This window comes from Lathyrus oleraceus, chromosome 3, assembly GCF_024323335.1.
Source record: "Lathyrus oleraceus cultivar Zhongwan6 chromosome 3, CAAS_Psat_ZW6_1.0, whole genome shotgun sequence".
Classification (NCBI taxonomy): Eukaryota; Viridiplantae; Streptophyta; class Magnoliopsida; order Fabales; family Fabaceae; genus Lathyrus; species Lathyrus oleraceus.
In genome coordinates, this window is record NC_066581.1 from 534,711,074 (window position 1) to 534,728,119 (window position 17,046).

The window sequence follows — 17,046 nt, forward strand, 5'->3', positions numbered from 1 at the left end:
TCTATCCGGGTGCTATTAAGTTTAGTAGCTCATGGTGATCTTGAGCTGGAACAACTAGACGTGAAGACAGCTTTCTTGCATGGAGACTTAGATGAGGAAATATATATGTATCAACCTGAGGGTTACAAGGTTGAGGGTAAAGAGAGTCAGGTATGTCGTTTGAGAAAATCACTTTATGGATTGAAACAATCTTCGAGACAGTGGTACAAGCGATTTGATTCTTTTATGATAAAACAAGGTTTCTCTAGAAGCAGCTATGACAGTTGTGTCTATATTCAGAAGCTTCATGGAGGTGATTCTATCTATCTATTATTGTATGTCGATGACCTGCTTATTGCTTCAAAAAGCAAGGTGGAGATAGATAAGTTGAAGTCTAAACTTGGTAAAGAGTTTGAGACGAAGAACTTGGGTGCTGCAAATAAAATACTGGGTATGGAGATTAGAAGAGAGTTGACAAACCGAAAACTGTTCTTGAGTCAAAAAGGCTATTTAGAGCGGGTTGTTGAAAGGTTTGGAATGAAAGGTGCTAAGTCGGTGGTTACTCCATTAGCCCTACATTTTAGGCTTTCTGGTAATCAATCTCCCACTACAGCAGAAGATAAGGCATACATGGAAAATGTACCTTATGTTAGTGCAGTTGGCAGTTTGATGTACGCTATGGTGTGTACACGTCCAGATATTTCACAAGCGGTAAGTGTTGTCAGTAGGTTCATGGAAAATCCGGGAAAGGCACACTGGGAAGCGGTGAAGTGGATTTTGAGGTACTTAAAGGGTACCATTAACACTGGTTTGTGTTTTGGTGAAGATACATGTCAAATAAGCGGGTTCGTTGATTCAGATTATGCTGGTGATCTAGATAGACGGCGATCTACTACTGGTTATGTGTTCAAAATACACGGTGCTCCAGTTAGTTGGCGATCGATGTTACAGTCTACAATGGCACTCTCTACTACGGAAGCCGAGTACATGGCAGTAGCAGAAGGAGTAAAGGAAGCATTGTGGCTGAGGGGTCTTCTAGGTGATTTGGGTGTTGAGCAAGAACGCGTGAGACTGATGTGTGATAGTCAAAGTGCAATCAATTTGGCTAAGAATCAGGTTCATCATGCTCGAACCAAGCATATAGATGTCAGGTATCATTTTGTACGGGATGTCGTAGAGGAAGGTCATATTTCTCTTACGAAAGTACACACTGATGAAAATCCTGCAGACATGTTGACCAAGGTTGTGACAGGCAGCAAGTTTCAACACTGCTTGAACTTGCTAAACATTATTCCATTTTCGTCCAAAATTTAAGGATTTTTTTTAAATTATGAACGAGGTGGAGAATTGTAGAAATAGTCAACACAAGAAAAATTCAACACAAGCCATAATAGGAAAATAAGGGAACGACTTATATTTTATTGTAACATGATTCATTCATTTATTAGTATGTAAGACACTATAAATTGTCATATGTTTAGTGTAACAATCATCAAGCAACATTGTAACAACAACATATATATATATATATATATATATATATATATATATATATATATATATATATATATATATATATATATATATATATATATATATATATATATATATATATATATATATATATATATATATAAACAAAGTTACTATTTTCTCAATATAATCAATCTTTATTCTTTAGACATATATTCCTTCATACAAGTTATTATTCTAGCTATATTATTTCGTGTTCAACCTTAGTGAGGATGATATTTCATATCGTTATTAGAAGCCAAATTTCCGCTGCGACTCCAACAGAATCTCTTCGAATCGGTAGCAAATTTCCGTCGCCGATAAGTAGTTCAAAGATGGATACACTCTTGTTGACAACAACAACCAAACGGTACACAACTCAAACACCCGTGCAAAATCGATGTTGATTGTTCGGTAATCTCCTTTTATTGCGTGATTGGATTTGCTTTGTTTTGTTCATTTGATTTCTGAAGTTAATATGATTTATGTTGATTTGGTTATGAGGTTGATCTTTGTTTATTATGGGGAAGAGATTGATGTTACCATTCTTGATATGATAATAATGTTTCTTACTCCTTATTCACTTATGGAAACATTTGGGTGTTTCAATTCATTACAGTAAAGGCATGTTAAAGTTTTATGCATGTTTTCTATCCCTTGCATTAATCGCTTAATTTTTGCTGTTAACTTTTACAAACCTTTAATACCTACTTATTATCAATATCATTAACATAAAGTGAGTATCACAACACAAATGTGCTTTATTTTAGATGGCTATGTTCCCTAAGTTGTTCTTAATTGATGGTTAATATATCTCTTATCATACTGTAAGTAGGAAGATTGTTTTGGCTAAATTCTTGTAAATAAAACACACTGCATTTTCCTTGTTGCCTTTTATTGATTATGATGTAGGTTTGAGATCAAGCCTTTTAGTTAGCACTCTCCAATTTGAAGCTTTGCTTTTGTTTATTATTTTACTTTCGTTTCCTTTTATTTTAGTATGTTTGTATTAATAGTTTGATTTGTAAAATAAATAAATAATTGAATACTTAAGTTAGTTGGTTGTTAATTGATTTAATTAATAAATTGGACTTCAATTAATTAAGCAAAATGATTAACACAAGTAAATCTAGATTTTTGGGTCAATTGAGTGATGGAAAGATAAAAGCCCATTTTTTATTGTGATTACTATTTATTTATTTTTCACCCATTTTCTTTTCCCTTATTTTTATGTAAAATATATATATATATATATATATATATATATATATATATACTATTATTACTATAAACTTAATTGTTTTTTCGGCTATTTTATTTACTTAACTATTATTTTAATATTTTATTTGTAAACTTAAAATTAATCATAGATTTAATACTTTATTTGTAAATTTAAAATTAATCGTTGATTTAATTAGTAAATTTGTTTGAGCTATCATTTTCGTATATGTTTGATTAAACTCACTTGTGCAACTTCTAGGTTCGAATGAATCATGTTCTAAGTCATATTTTCATAATGACCTTCATCACTTAATCACACTAATTATCATGATAAATCATTAAAATCATACAATTCTCGATTCAAATGTCGAGCCCATTTTCAAACACCTTTGTAAGTCGATCGCTTTTAAGCATCGCCATCAACCTCACATAGCTTACTCTTGGGCTTTCTTACAATGAGACCTATTCGATTTTAATTAATCGTGTAGATGGTTGATTCACTCAATAAAATACAATTTATTCACAAACACCAATTCAAACCTCGATCTAATATCGAGCATTTTTTCAAACTCAATTAAAATACTCAATCACAATCAAATACCATTTCATTTGAAAATGAAAAGGGAGATGACTTTGAGTTTTCAATTCCTCTCCTCGATTATTTGAATATGAGTTCTCTTACTCGGTTAGTCAAATAGTCGTCATTTCTATCCATCTAAGCACAATCAAACCGAATCATTTTTGTAATAAGAAATGAAAAGGGAGATGACTTTGAGTTTTCAACTTCTCTCCTCAACTGTTTGAATACGAGTTCTCTTACTCAGTTAGTCAAATAATTGTCACCTCTCTTAAAGACTTTCCTAACTCGTTTAAATCAAACTATTTCATAATAACAAAATGAAAAAGGAGATGACTTTGAGTCTTCAACTTCTCTCCCAATTGTTTGAATACAAGTTCTCTTACTCGGTCAGTCGAACAATTGTCATTTTTCCACCAACTTATACTGTAAGTCAAATCATTTCATAATAAACTGTACGAAAAGGGAGATGGTCTTGAGTTTTCAATTTCTCTTCTCAAATGCTTGGATATAAGTTGTCTTACTCAGTCATTCAAGTACTTGTCGTTTATTCTAAAAATACATCAACCATACACAACCTTATTTTCATAACTACTAAGGACGAAAAAGAAAGCGGTCTAGAGTCTTCTATTACCTTTCCCGATTATTAGGATACGAGTTGTCTTACTCAGCTATCCGAGTCTTCGTCATCCATTCAAAACACCTTAACTATTATTTAAATCCTTTTATAATTAAGGATGAAAAGAAAGTGGTCTAGAGTCTTCTATTCCCTTTCTCGATTATTAGGATACGAGTTATCTTACTCGACTATCCGAGTAATCGTCATCCAACCAAAATACCTTAACACATCAAACCTATCCTTTCTCGCCCTCGTGCGATCAAAACTAATCAAACAAAACGTCAAACATATTAATCCAACTTGTCACCTCCGTGTGATCAAAACTCTTTTCAAAAAGAACACTGTTAATCCTTTCTAATGCGCACAACAAACTAGTGCTTAAGCATCCGCCGAGAGTAGACAAGCCAGCGTTTAGCCTTTAGAACGCGATCTAAAACAACTGTTCATTAAAAGACACCAACCAACCGTAGTTCCCTGAACTACGAATGCTCTGATTTCCTTATTTAAGGATACGTAGACAGGAGATTGCTGTATCTTCGCGAGCACACTAATAAAAAAACCTCATCTTTCCTTTTCTGAGGTTCCCATCCATTTTTATTCTCAATATATTTATAACCCAAAGATAACAAACATAAATTAACACTCGAAACACAAATTAGAACTAAAAGGTTCCCATTGAGTACAACGGACGCAAGGGGTGCTAATACCTTCCTCTTGCGTAATCCACTCCCGAACCCGAATATGGTTGCGACGACCATTATTCCATATCCTAAAGGTTTTATCGATATTTTCCTATCCCTTTATTGGGATAAATAAAGTTCGGTGGCGATTCTGTTCGAACACATTTTTTTCCGCGACCATCGCGAGGAATCGTATTTTTCGAGATGCGACAGCTATATGTGTTTGAGAACCTTCTCTCTATGCATCATATTTCTATTCTCTCTGGATAGAGATAAGTGGAAGTAAAAGCATACATGAGATGATGTTTTCTCTGCTGCCTATGCTTACCATCTTTAGTTGGACTTCCTATTCCCTTCTTTGTCCTCTAATATGATTTAGAGTTTAACTCTGCCCCTTATTAGGGTCAATGGGGCCCTTTCTAAGACAATGGTCCTTTCTTGGAAAATTATGAAGATATACTTCATTCAAGGGAGAACCTATTCAAATGAGTGGTGATTGTTGATTTTAATGGGATCTCTTGTCCCTTGTGAAACAATTTTGTTGAGTCGTTTTCTCGTTATTTTGTCACATGTGAATTAACTTTGTTAGTTTGGTATAGGATCTTTTAATGGTTAGGTTGGAAAGTGACTATTCCCAGTGATCATAGACTCATGTTTGAATTTTTTTCTCTCTTTAGCTGGTATAACTAAATCTAGGGGTGGTCTTGCTATGATTTGGCATGTTCTTGTATAGTCTATTTGGAGAGCTTGTAACGATGATATCTTTAATAGTACCTCAACAACTGTGAAAGAAGTGGAGGAGAGGTGTATTTTTTTAAGCCTGTAAAAAATGATTTCTAGGTAGAACACATATGGACTCATGCACTTCCTCTGATTGCCTTTAGAATCCTATCTTTTTCCCAAGCTAAAATAGCAGATCTAGTGTTTGTCTTGACTCTGAGGTAGGTAGTAATTTGTGGTTTTAATTTACCTTTCCACTAATGTCCTTTGTAATGTAGATGGTGGTCTTGTATGTCTTAGTTCTAGCTTTAACTCTATGGGCGAGGTTTCTATCTACTCAAGTGTTTTTCTATGAGATCTTTTGGGTGTCAATTTCTTTTATGTTTTTTGTGTTTCTTGTTGTATCTTTTTCTTTTAAAAGGAATATATATATATATATATATATATATATATATATATATATATATATATATATATATATATATATATATATATATATATATATATATATATATATATATATATATATATATATATATATATATATATATATATATATATATATATATGTAACCAGAAGAGTCGGGAGAAGCAAAACTCTGAATACAAACAAAGAGCAACAACATGAGGAGTTCCATAGAAAAACAACAACAACAACAACAACAACAACAACAACAAAAACAAACCCAAAAAACACCAAGGGAAGGCAAACCACTAATAAAATGCTAAAAAACGCCCAAACACCAGACAGTGGTAACATAACCGATCACACAAGAACCAAATACAGCATCCAACAAAAGAATGAAGTAGATCTCTTATAACTAGATCCATCATCAACAGACCAGTAGCTTCACATCAAGACCAAAACCATTAACACCAAAGTGAGCAGGTCAGACCACTCGAGCCGCTATTTGTTGAGACACTAGATAAGGTTATGAAGCCAAACAGAGAATTAGCGAGAGTTAACGGTTTACCTATTATGGAACCAAGTCCAATCCAAATAAATTCTTTTATTGTCCAACTTTTTCACATTTGATAGCAAACTAGAAAAAAGCTTATCATTCCTCACTAACTAGATGGACCAAACACTGCATGCCAGATCATAATAAACCACCACTAGGCTTCTACCTCATTCCTAAAGATTGAACGAACTCAAAAAGACACCTCAACTTCCTAGGTAGAGGCACATGAACCCCTAACCATCTAAACACCTCAACTTCCAAGATTTGATAAACAGATGCAACGAAGAACATGACATCTCTAGAATGTCTCCACACCCACCTGTTTGTATCTTCAACTGAAAATCTTAAAGGATCGGAAAAAAAAATCTGAAGCCAAGGGCTTTTCGCGAATGAAGAAATATCTCATCCATCCAGGATCCAAGGAAACCGCCTTTTCTTCCCACCTTCCAATATCACTCACAATGAAAAATAGTAGTATATGCATATTCACTAGAATAACTACTTTAGGTATAAATAACTACGATCATTGGGGAACTCAGATTAAACTACGACATGCATTGAAGTTTATTTGAGGCTTAAGAATTTGTCCCTTACTTTGCATATGTATTGATGTTGTAGGAATACACATTTAGATCACTTTCTGACCTTACTTGTCACGATATATCGTATCATACACTCACATTAGAAAAGATTTATTAAATAGATCATTGTTCAACATGCTTCTCATTATAACATAACTTTTTCTAAGTAAATTATTCTCTTAAAATTCTAATTATCATTAAAATTATGACAAACAACCATTATTGTTAATTTTTTCTCATGCTCATTCACAAAAATTATTAGTGCAAATCAATCTAAGTTATTACACTTCCTGCGGGAACGATACTCTTACTTTTCATCACTTGCTACTATAGATTGTGTATACCTGCACACTACGCCAAATAAGGGAAAAGAGGGCGCTTTTTTTGGCCTATAACAGCGCTTTAAAGCGCCCTCTAATCTGGCGCTGGCATAGGTAAAGACAGCGCTTTTTTTCCTGGTGAAAGCGCTCTCTAAAATGGCTCTTTAAGCCCTTTAAGGGCCACCTTAGAGGGCGCTTTTTAAAGAAAGTGCCCTCTAAAGTGGAAACTTTTAAGGGTTTAGAGGGCGCTTTTACTGGAAAGCGCCCTCTAAAGTGGAAACTTTTAAGGGTTTAGAGGGCGCTTTTACTGGAAAGCGCCCTCTAAAGTGGAAATTTAAAGGGTTTAGAGGGCGCTTATTTTGGAAAGCGCCCTCTAAAGTGGGTGGTTATTTAAAAAAAAAATTTTAAAAGCGCTATATTTTTTTATTTATTTTAGACAACCTGTATATTGAAGCAGTACACCTAAAACTGTATAATTTGAAGCCCTTTTTCACACATTGCATTCAACAAGCCTTATATACAACAATCCATACATATACAACAATCCACTGATATATAATCGTTTAACTTCTAAAGATTCTAAATATACAACCAATTCATAACTTAAAAAGAAATAAAACTAAGTAGCAAAAGCATCTCTGAGATGTATGTTTTTTTTGCTAGCCGCAGTATTCTTAGCAACAACCTCTTTTTGTTCAATATCAATAGCATGAACCTAAAATATCATAAAATTAGTTAGGTGAAGTATAAGATCAAGAATTAACATTTTCTATGCATAAATATCATATAATTGTGTTTATACCTTTTTTTTTATGCAACTGACTCGATTTGCTGCGTAATCCCCTTATATAATCATGGGTCTTTAAACTCTTTAACTTGAGGTCTTTCATAGACACAAGTCTTCTAATATCTGAAGAGTACCCTTCTGGAACTTTAACTTCAGATCAACTTTTACTCCATCAACTTCCTAAATTCACAAATTTTGTCAGCAATTTAGATCTTAATGTCAAAGAGTCGGGCGACTAGCCAACGCTATAGCAACCCTATAAAAGAAAATAAAACAAACGGAAAAGATGAGCTATTGCCTGTCTATTGAAAATGACCGATATTAACCTTAGGATTGGGAATAATCTCCATCTTCAGAGCATCAGCCTCAACAAGCCTTTTAATTGCTTTTAAGTTCACCCATCTGTAAATCATATGTTGTCAATAGTAAGCACGCCAAATGCGAATATAATCTATAACAATCAGGGAGCAAACTAACAAAACTTACAAGTTATTTGTATTGAAAATTTTGAACTTCTCTATCGACTTAAATTCACTGACCTGCAAGAAAACAGGCATTGATTGATCAAGCTAAAAAATTCTCAACATCTTTGCCAATAACTTGCCATCATAATTTACAAGAATGTTACAGCTACCATAAATTATGATCAAATATGAGAATATCATGGTCAAAAAAGTGTTGCACACTTTTATCAAGTGAGCATCAATTTGAGGATGGTAAACTGAGAGGAAATGGAGAGGGTAGGGTAGATTTTGTTAACAATATTATGATAAAGATCCACTTTATTACTTCTTATGGTAAAAAATAAACCCCAAAAAAATTGCAAATATGTGTTTGAACATCATATCACTCACTTCCCAGTTGTCACTCTAAATCCTAATTAAGGAGTCATCATTAATGTCAACGGTGGATAAAACTTTAAAATAGAATATTGACAATTCATGATTATAGTTCATAAGATGTCGCCAAGTCTCGTTCAATTCAATAGGCTTTTTGTTTTCTCAACATAGGAGCTATTATCAAAACAAGAGCTGACAGTGTAAAAGGGTTTAGTGAATAAATGATGCTTCATAACTCTCCATAGTTCCTTATGTTGAATATATGATTTCCGACCTTCAAAATTTCCATTAAATAAATAGTGTTATTTTATTCAAAATGACAGCAGTGAGTCTTTTAACTTTCCTGATCTATTATTAATAACTGGTTTTGCCTAGCCATGAGCTTTACGGTCAAACAAGTATTTAATAACTTGTTAGCACCAATTCAACTTAAAGGTCCTTGACAGCCAACCAAATATAGCTATTTAAAAGCAGACGAGTCATTTCCTTCTTAGTCATAAAAACCCGCATAGTTAACCAAGATCCTTATGCTTTATAATTTACAAAAACAATTACCTAGTGCCTACACTTGGGAAAGGGAGATGATCTAAGAATGAATACAAGACAGATTTAGTGGCTTACATGTTCATCTGGGACTTGGGCAATTTCCAGGAGCTGCATTAAACAATCAAAGATAATGTCACTTAGCATCAATACCTTAAGATTCTAATTGATCATAAGTTTACTGACTTAATCAAATAAATTTTGGTTGAGAAGAAATGAATTGAGCAACAGATACGTGCCTGAACCCTTCCTTCATAAGAAATAAGAGTGCCACCCTTCACATCAGCCAATGTCTTGGGAGTCACCTGTATTACAAGCACCAAGAAAAAAAATCAATATTATGTAGGTCTAAATCTAAATGGAAGTTTCTTGATAACATCTATCTTTATTTACCTCCATACAGTATTCATTCTTGTTCTGGATCAAATGATTTAAGATTTCTTGATTAACCAGTCAAGGATACCGCTGTACTTGAGATACCCTTTGCATGTATAAATAACAAACAAGCAATACAACCAAAATGTAATAGAAACTAAAACATAAGGAAGGATACTCAAATCAACTAGGGCACCCAAGTTATCTGAATTGGCAACGAACACATACTCCTTACCCTGTAAGAGAGTAAAAAAAGAAAAGATAGTGATGCATTAATTATAAAAGACCCATATGAAGATTAGAAAAATACCTATGGTGTCAAAATCGAACAGCTAACAACGAATTAATAGAAGGAGGAAACGTCGTAGATCTAACAGAGGTGGAAGGAGAACGCCTTAGAAGTAGCGAAAATCGTAGCAGTGAGAACCCTAACGTGAAAAAGAACGAAAATAACAGAGAGTGAAATAACAAAACGCGCAGTATGTTATAATTTTAATGTTTACTAAAGGGGACCTTAGAGGACGTTTGTGGAAAAAAAGCGCCCTCTAAAGGGGGCCTAAGAGGGCGCTTATGAAAGCGCTCTCTAAGGCTTTCCAAAAGCGCTTTATAAACTGGAAATGCACATGGACTTATAGAGCGTTTTTTTAAAAGCGCCCTCTAAGGGTAACCTTAGAGGGCGCTTTCTAAAAAGCGCCCTGTATTGTTGTCCCTCTATCTCCTCCTTATTTTTTCGCTTCACCTTAAAGGGCGCTTTATTACAAAAGCGCCCTCTAAAGTGCGCTGTCTATTCCAGTTGTTCGCTCCTTATTTTTTCGCTTCACTTTAGAGTGCGCTTTTGTAATAAAGCGCCCTCTAAGGTGCGCTGTCTATTCCAGTTTTTGGCGTAGTGGCACATTATATAGTTCTAAAATCCTACCAACATATATCTATCATAAGTTAGAATAATAGATTATTTGTTTGTAATTTTGATTTATCACTCCATATATTTACGTAATTGTACAAACGCTTGGGAGAGTGTTTGAGTAAAAGTGAGAGGGATATCAAATTCAAGGGAAGTTTGGATTAAAGTTCACAGATAGTAATAGGAAAAAGGCATTAAACTATGAGAGTTCTTATGAGATTGTCGTGTATTATTGACTATTAATTACTCTTTCCGTCCCAAATTATAAGACATTTTGAATTTTTCAAGTGAATTAAGAAACATAATCAATGTTTTAATGGAAAAGAGAAATTATGCATGACTTTACAATATTGACATTCATTTATTATAGATGAAAGTTAAATTTATAGAATTAGAATATGAAGTAGTAATAAATGATAAAGGGTATATTGAAAAAAAAATGTCATTAATGTTGCATTGGAATTATAAAGTGACTTATAATTTAGGATAACTTTTTTTTGGGGGTAAAGTGACTTATAATTTGAGACATAAGGGATAGTTAATTTTCTTTCATTATGCTATTCTTCTTCAGACATAGATGACTTTCCACATAATTATGTTAACAATAAGTTGTGTTAATTATTTTTGCTTATTGATTTTTGTTGTTACGTCTTCTTATTGTAGTATACATCGAACATAATTTTAGTACTTATTTTAATAGCATAAATTTTCAATGTTAAAAATATTAAATTAAAATATAATAATTTATAATTCTATTGAATCAAACTAAACCAGATCTTATAAGGTTATATTTTTTTTATTAAACTAAAAAATTTAATTGATCAAATTTTCTTTCCCTTGAAAACAAAACCAAACATGTCTATTACATTTTTGTTTTTGTTTTGTTCGTATATTAATCTATCATTCTTTTTCATCACATGTTAGCCATATGCTCCCATGCCTTTCTCTTTCTTTTTCTTTTTCATTTCTTTCTTACACCATAAATTCTAAAGTGAAGTGTAAGAGATGAGACAATAATTATCTCTCTCATAACGAATTCTATGGTTGAAGATCAAATCAAAAACTAAACGTGTAGATAGCCAAGTGTATGTAGTGAGTGGTGAGGGAATCCAAGTGTTCCCTTTATTCTAATGTATATACTGTTCTATTTTTATATTCCTTGCATGCTGACCATAAATTATATTTTGTTTTGAGCTTGTAGTGCCTACGAAAGAGTAAAAGATTGAGAGAGTATCTTTTTTGTGGCCAAGGATCAAACTAGGTTTCTTTGTGTTTCAATCTATTTTACATACGAAGGTAAATGGAAGTTCAAAATTGTAGACTTCAACTACATTGGATATAAATTTATGCATAGTATTAAGAAAATCCCAAGTCAAGATAGAGCATCGAAAAGGATTATATAGAGGTTACCATCACCTTATAAATTGGTTTTATAAGGATGAGTTAAATCAAATTCTAATATGATATTAAAGTATATCGATTGAATTTTGGTTCACCCATTATTAATCCAAATTCTAATATGATATTAAAGTATATCGATTGAATTATGGTTCACCCATTATTAATATACACACCATATCTAAAGAGTGCTAGGCGTGATGGGGTTATTGGAAAAATTTCACATTAATTAAAAATAGAGTATTGAAAAAGTTTATATAAAGATATTTTTTTACCTTACAAATGTATTTTGTAACATAGGGAAAAACATAGTAGAAAAAAGATTTCTGAATCATAGTTCAAATGTTTGAGTTGAGACATATAAAATTGTTTGAAAGGTAAATTTTGAGTTCAAACTATAACTTAAAAAAATTGATTTATAAGTATCAATAATTAATCAAAATTAATATATTATAAAAATAAAAAAATATATATTATTGTCGTGAAATGAACCCTAAATCAATTCTGAATATTTATAGTTTAAACTAATTAAATTATCCTATTTTTCTTTTTTAATATTAATGTATAAGTATCAACAAATTTTTAACATTAATACATAAATATAAACAAATATTATCGTTAAATATTAAATTATAAACTAACTGTTGATTGTCATTTAACTCAAATAGCATATACAAGTGTTGAGTTACCTCATTCACCTATATTAAAAAGAATTATTAGATTCACTTAATTAATAAATATTTTCTCTTTTTTCATTAAAAAAATTTATATATGGTTCTTAGAAGTTATTTTACAAATTGTTAATTAATTAAAAATTGTATAATTGGTCTAATCAATAAAAAATCTAATTTAAATATTTGTTTGGTAAAATTTGAAAAAATTTAAATGGAGGTAATTGAGTGGCTTTATATATATATATATATATATATATATATATATATATATATATATATATATATATATATATATATATATATATATATATATATATATATATATATATATATATATATATATATATATATATATATATATATATATATATATATATATAAAGAAGAGATGCTCCACACACACATCCTTTTTTAATATAAAAAAAACTTAAGAAGAAGATAATTAAAATAGGACAAAAGACACAAGAATCTATTGATGACAAGTGAACACCTCAAGAAAAGGAAAGCCACAGCACATATAAAAGCATGAGCATAGTAGAGGCAATGAGCAGAATCATCAAAGCATATAAACAATATTAATCATGCGTATGAAATCATCGAATCCTCTTGTTGTTGGTAATGTAATTGGAGATGTTTTAGATCCATTCATAAATTCAGTATCTCTAAGAGTTGTTTATGAAAATAACAAAGAAGTGATCAACAGTGGTGAGCTCAAACCTTCTCAAATAGTGAATCCACCAAGAGTTCAAGTTGGTGGAAATGACTTCAGGACTCTTTACACTCTGGTTGGTAAACATAATCTTTACATTAATTCTTTTAATATTTAAGGTTTTGTTTCTAGGGTTGTTGAGTTTGTGGAACTTTGCAGGTGATGGTGAACCCTGATGCACCAAGCCCTTGTGATCCTAATATGAGGGAATACCTCTATTGGTAAGTGGGAAATTACCCATATGGACAATATTATTTGTCTCGTTTCTTTACACAATGATTATATATATTAATATTAGTGTAGATCCTTTAATTTTAGGAGTGATTTTTTATAGTTGTTCTGGTTGGTTTGTTGTTATTTTATTTTATTTTCGCTCTTTTCTTATGTTGTTGTTTCATTTTGTTCTTTTGTTGTTGTTTCATTTTTGCTCTTTTCTTTTGATGATTTTCGCTCTCCGTTCTTTTTTTTTTTTACTTTTTGTTTAATTCTATATAGTTTTTGATTTTCTATTTAGAAAATAATTTTGAAATGAATTATTACATTTTATAATTAATTTTGAATAATAAGTTGCACTATTCATACTTTTAATTATTTTCATAGTATATAAATGATTTAACAGATAAGATGATCATACATAAAATCAAAAATAAAATATTATATTATCTAAACAATATTAAAATTTTCAAAACTTCCTCATTTGAAATTATTTATGGAGTTTCAAATAATTTTAAATTACTAAAAAAAAGTGGTGGACTTTGTTTATTCAATAATTTTTTTCATCAACTGAATTAATGAAATATTTTTGTTTATAATTATTATTTAATGAATTTGATCAATTAACTACTCATAAAATTCATCAATCCACTCATATTTATTATATATTTATTTATTTATATTTAATAAAAAGAATGATCTTGAAATTTGCCACAATCATAGTTTAATTTTGTTTCAACTTTAGATATATTAAATATAATTTCTTGGTTTTACTTTGTTCAATTTTTGTTCATATTGATGCATGAATTATGTTATATATTTTAAGTTTGTGTTTATGAAAATAATTTAATTATGAATGCATTAAATAAATATCTTATGTAAAAATTGTTTCTATATGATTAAAAAAAATTGAAACAAAAACAAAAATTAATAAGAAAGTTTTAAAATATACAATCTATAAGAAAAAGGTATTGAAAAGGTACTAAGAGGAATTTTGGATGATTAAATTGAAAATTTTAAGAAAATTCACAATTCAAAAAATTTGAATGTTTCAATTGAACTCCTTCCATTTTTAAGTTTTGTTTGATAGATTAATAAAATTCGCCATTCTTAAATTATACTGGACTATTTTTATTATATTTTAAAAATTGGAGGGGAAAATTTCAAAATAGTGACAAATTCGAATTTAAAATTTAAAAAAAAAACTTAACTGCCAATTTGAAAATTTTGAAAATATATAAGGAACAAATTTATAATTTTAAAGAAATTTATAAGGACCGATGTTTGAAGTTTTTGTAAAATTTTAAATACCTTATAATTTTTATAAATTTATAGAAGCAATTTTTAAAACAAAAATATAGGTACCGACTTAAAAATCAAATAATAGAGAGTCATGCCTAAATTTTTTAAAACATTCAAGATGAAACTTCATAATTGAAATAATTAAAATGAAAAATTTAAGATTCAAATTGAATAGAGTTAGAACATAAAAAGTAACTTTATTTTTTATTTTTTATATCATATTTATAATATCTTGATTTAGTTTTGATATAATAGTTAATAAAATATATCTATTTTAAAAATTCTTCATATAATAAAATTTGAACTATGTCCAAAATTATTTATGCCACATTTACAACTAATATTAGCTTAGTATAGATTTTTTTTAAAATTTAGAAATTTAAAATTTAATTCACTAAAACAAAGCTCTAAGACTATTAAACCTGCACATCTTATCTCCAAAAACTATTAAAATTTAATTCACCAAAATAATTGCTCTAGAATTTTTTATAACATGCACATCATATCTCCAAAAGTTATTAAAATGTAATTCACCAAAAAACAGAATTTAAAAAAATAAATATATAGAATCCACCAAATTAATATCTCTAAAACCATTTATAACATAGACAATTTTTTTAAATAGCTTAGTGACTGAAGTTTCAGTTATGGAATTCGAACTTGCATTTCAGTATTTGATGTCTCGGTATAATTATCAGCTGAGATGATTTTATAGGACTAAAATACAAATCTTATTTCCAAAAAATTTGTTTGGCTGAATTTAGTTTCATTCTAACTTCTCTTTTTTTATTCATTGGATTCTTTATTAGGATGGTAACCAATATTCCAGCGACTACCGGGACAGCATTTGGTATGTGCACAATTTTTAAATATAAGAAAACTCCTTCAAATTTGAATTTCAACTTCAAAAATAATATAATTTTGTAATTGTAGGGCAAGAGATAGTGAGCTATGAAAGTCCAAGGCCAGCATCAGGAATTCATCGTATGATTTTTGTGCTGTTTCAACAACCTTGTAGACACACTATATTACCACCTGGTTGGCGACAGAATTTCATTACTAGAGATTTTGCAGAAGTTTATAACCTTGGTTCACCTGTTGCTGCTCTCTACTTCAACTGTCAAAGAGAGAATGGTTCTGGTGGAAGGAGAATGATCACTTAATGCAATAATAGTCTAAACATATCCATGCACCTTAATATATAGATAGTAAATAAGAGTGGATATGTTAAATTAAGCTTAAAAAATAATCATTATTATAATAGAAATAATGATGTCCCGTAAGTACAGCTTGGATAGTAAGAAACTGTAGGGATATTGGATGATCTAAGAAACTTTCCCTTTATTAGTAATGTAATGATCTTTGAAGAATAAATATTTAGTAATGTAATGGAGTGTTTAATTTTTGCCGCTAGGCTCTTTAGAAAAAAGTGTGGATCCAAGTGTTTAGTAATGTAATGATCTTTCAACAATACATATTTAGTGACTATTTGAAAGCTAGAATTTGTTTTTTGTTAAAAGAGTTTAAACATGTACATAAGCTGCATTAATTCATAATTTTTGTTTATTGGCAAAATAATGAAAACAGGGAAGAGATGAATGCATATGAATGATAATAAATCAATATTAAAATTATATCGCTGCACTCTTTAATCTGAATAATCTTGGTGGAGAGGGATGTCCCTCCTCGGACTAATTTGGATGATTCATTTGATTGGTTTCGTGACGGGTTTGTTAAGAAAGTTTGATCAAGTGTTCTCACTTGTTTTTGGAATGACCCTTTGTTGGGAGTTATTCCTCTAATAAGTATTAGGTTTCTTAGGCTTTTCTCTATCTCTAAGCATAAATCTTACTTTGTGGGGGAGGTTTGTAGGTGGGAGTGTCAGACCTGAGTTTGGGATCTCAAGTAGAAAAGATCGCGTATTTTTTAGCATGAGCAGGAGTTGATTTCCGATCTTCTCTTGGTGATCAACAAGTGTATCCCATCGATTCAGCCTAATAAGTGGTGGTTGCGTCATTCTAAAGATGCTATTTATTTTGTGTCATTTGTTTACAGTTTTCTTCTATATCAAAAGATTCCTAGTGATTTGCATGAATCGCCTATGGATCAAGCTCTTCACTTAGTTTGGAGCAGC

The 17,046-nt window shown here is 30.6% G+C and overlaps 2 protein-coding genes across 2 annotated transcripts; one reads left to right on the forward strand and one right to left on the reverse strand.

The window, feature by feature from the left end:
* Positions 1–6,672: 6,672 nt before the first annotated feature.
* LOC127132017 (UTP--glucose-1-phosphate uridylyltransferase) lies at positions 6,673–9,987 on the reverse strand. The gene is made up of 8 exons (XM_051060878.1): positions 9,894–9,987; positions 9,734–9,780; positions 9,580–9,645; positions 9,419–9,451; positions 8,445–8,497; positions 8,285–8,360; positions 8,093–8,138; positions 6,673–6,713 (listed from the first exon to the last, which is right to left on the reverse strand). The coding sequence occupies exons 2-8, from the start codon at positions 9,737–9,739 to the stop codon at positions 6,673–6,675; spliced, it is 321 nt and encodes a 106-aa protein (XP_050916835.1). The 5' UTR covers positions 9,740–9,780; positions 9,894–9,987.
* A 3,252-nt stretch (positions 9,988–13,239) lies between these two features.
* LOC127130450 (protein HEADING DATE 3A) lies at positions 13,240–16,407 on the forward strand. Its single transcript, XM_051059456.1, has 4 exons — positions 13,240–13,473; positions 13,557–13,618; positions 15,722–15,762; positions 15,846–16,407. The coding sequence occupies exons 1-4, from the start codon at positions 13,270–13,272 to the stop codon at positions 16,073–16,075; spliced, it is 537 nt and encodes a 178-aa protein (XP_050915413.1). The 5' UTR covers positions 13,240–13,269; the 3' UTR covers positions 16,076–16,407.
* The last annotated feature ends 639 nt before the right edge of the window (positions 16,408–17,046 follow it).

Coding starts and splice junctions, on each gene's coding strand:
- LOC127130450 (XM_051059456.1), top strand. CDS start 13,270: ATGCGTATGAAATCATCGAATCCTCTTGTTGTTGGTAATGTAATTGGA. Junction 13,474..13,556: donor TCAGGACTCTTTACACTCTG/GTTGGTAAACAT, acceptor GGAACTTTGCAG/GTGATGGTGAACCCTGATGC. Junction 15,763..15,845: donor GACTACCGGGACAGCATTTG/GTATGTGCACAA, acceptor TTGTAATTGTAG/GGCAAGAGATAGTGAGCTAT.
- LOC127132017 (XM_051060878.1), bottom strand. Junction 9,452..9,579: donor CTTATGAAGGAAGGGTTCAG/GCACGTATCTGT, acceptor TGTTTAATGCAG/CTCCTGGAAATTGCCCAAGT. Junction 8,139..8,284: donor AGATTATTCCCAATCCTAAG/GTTAATATCGGT, acceptor TTGTGAATTTAG/GAAGTTGATGGAGTAAAAGT.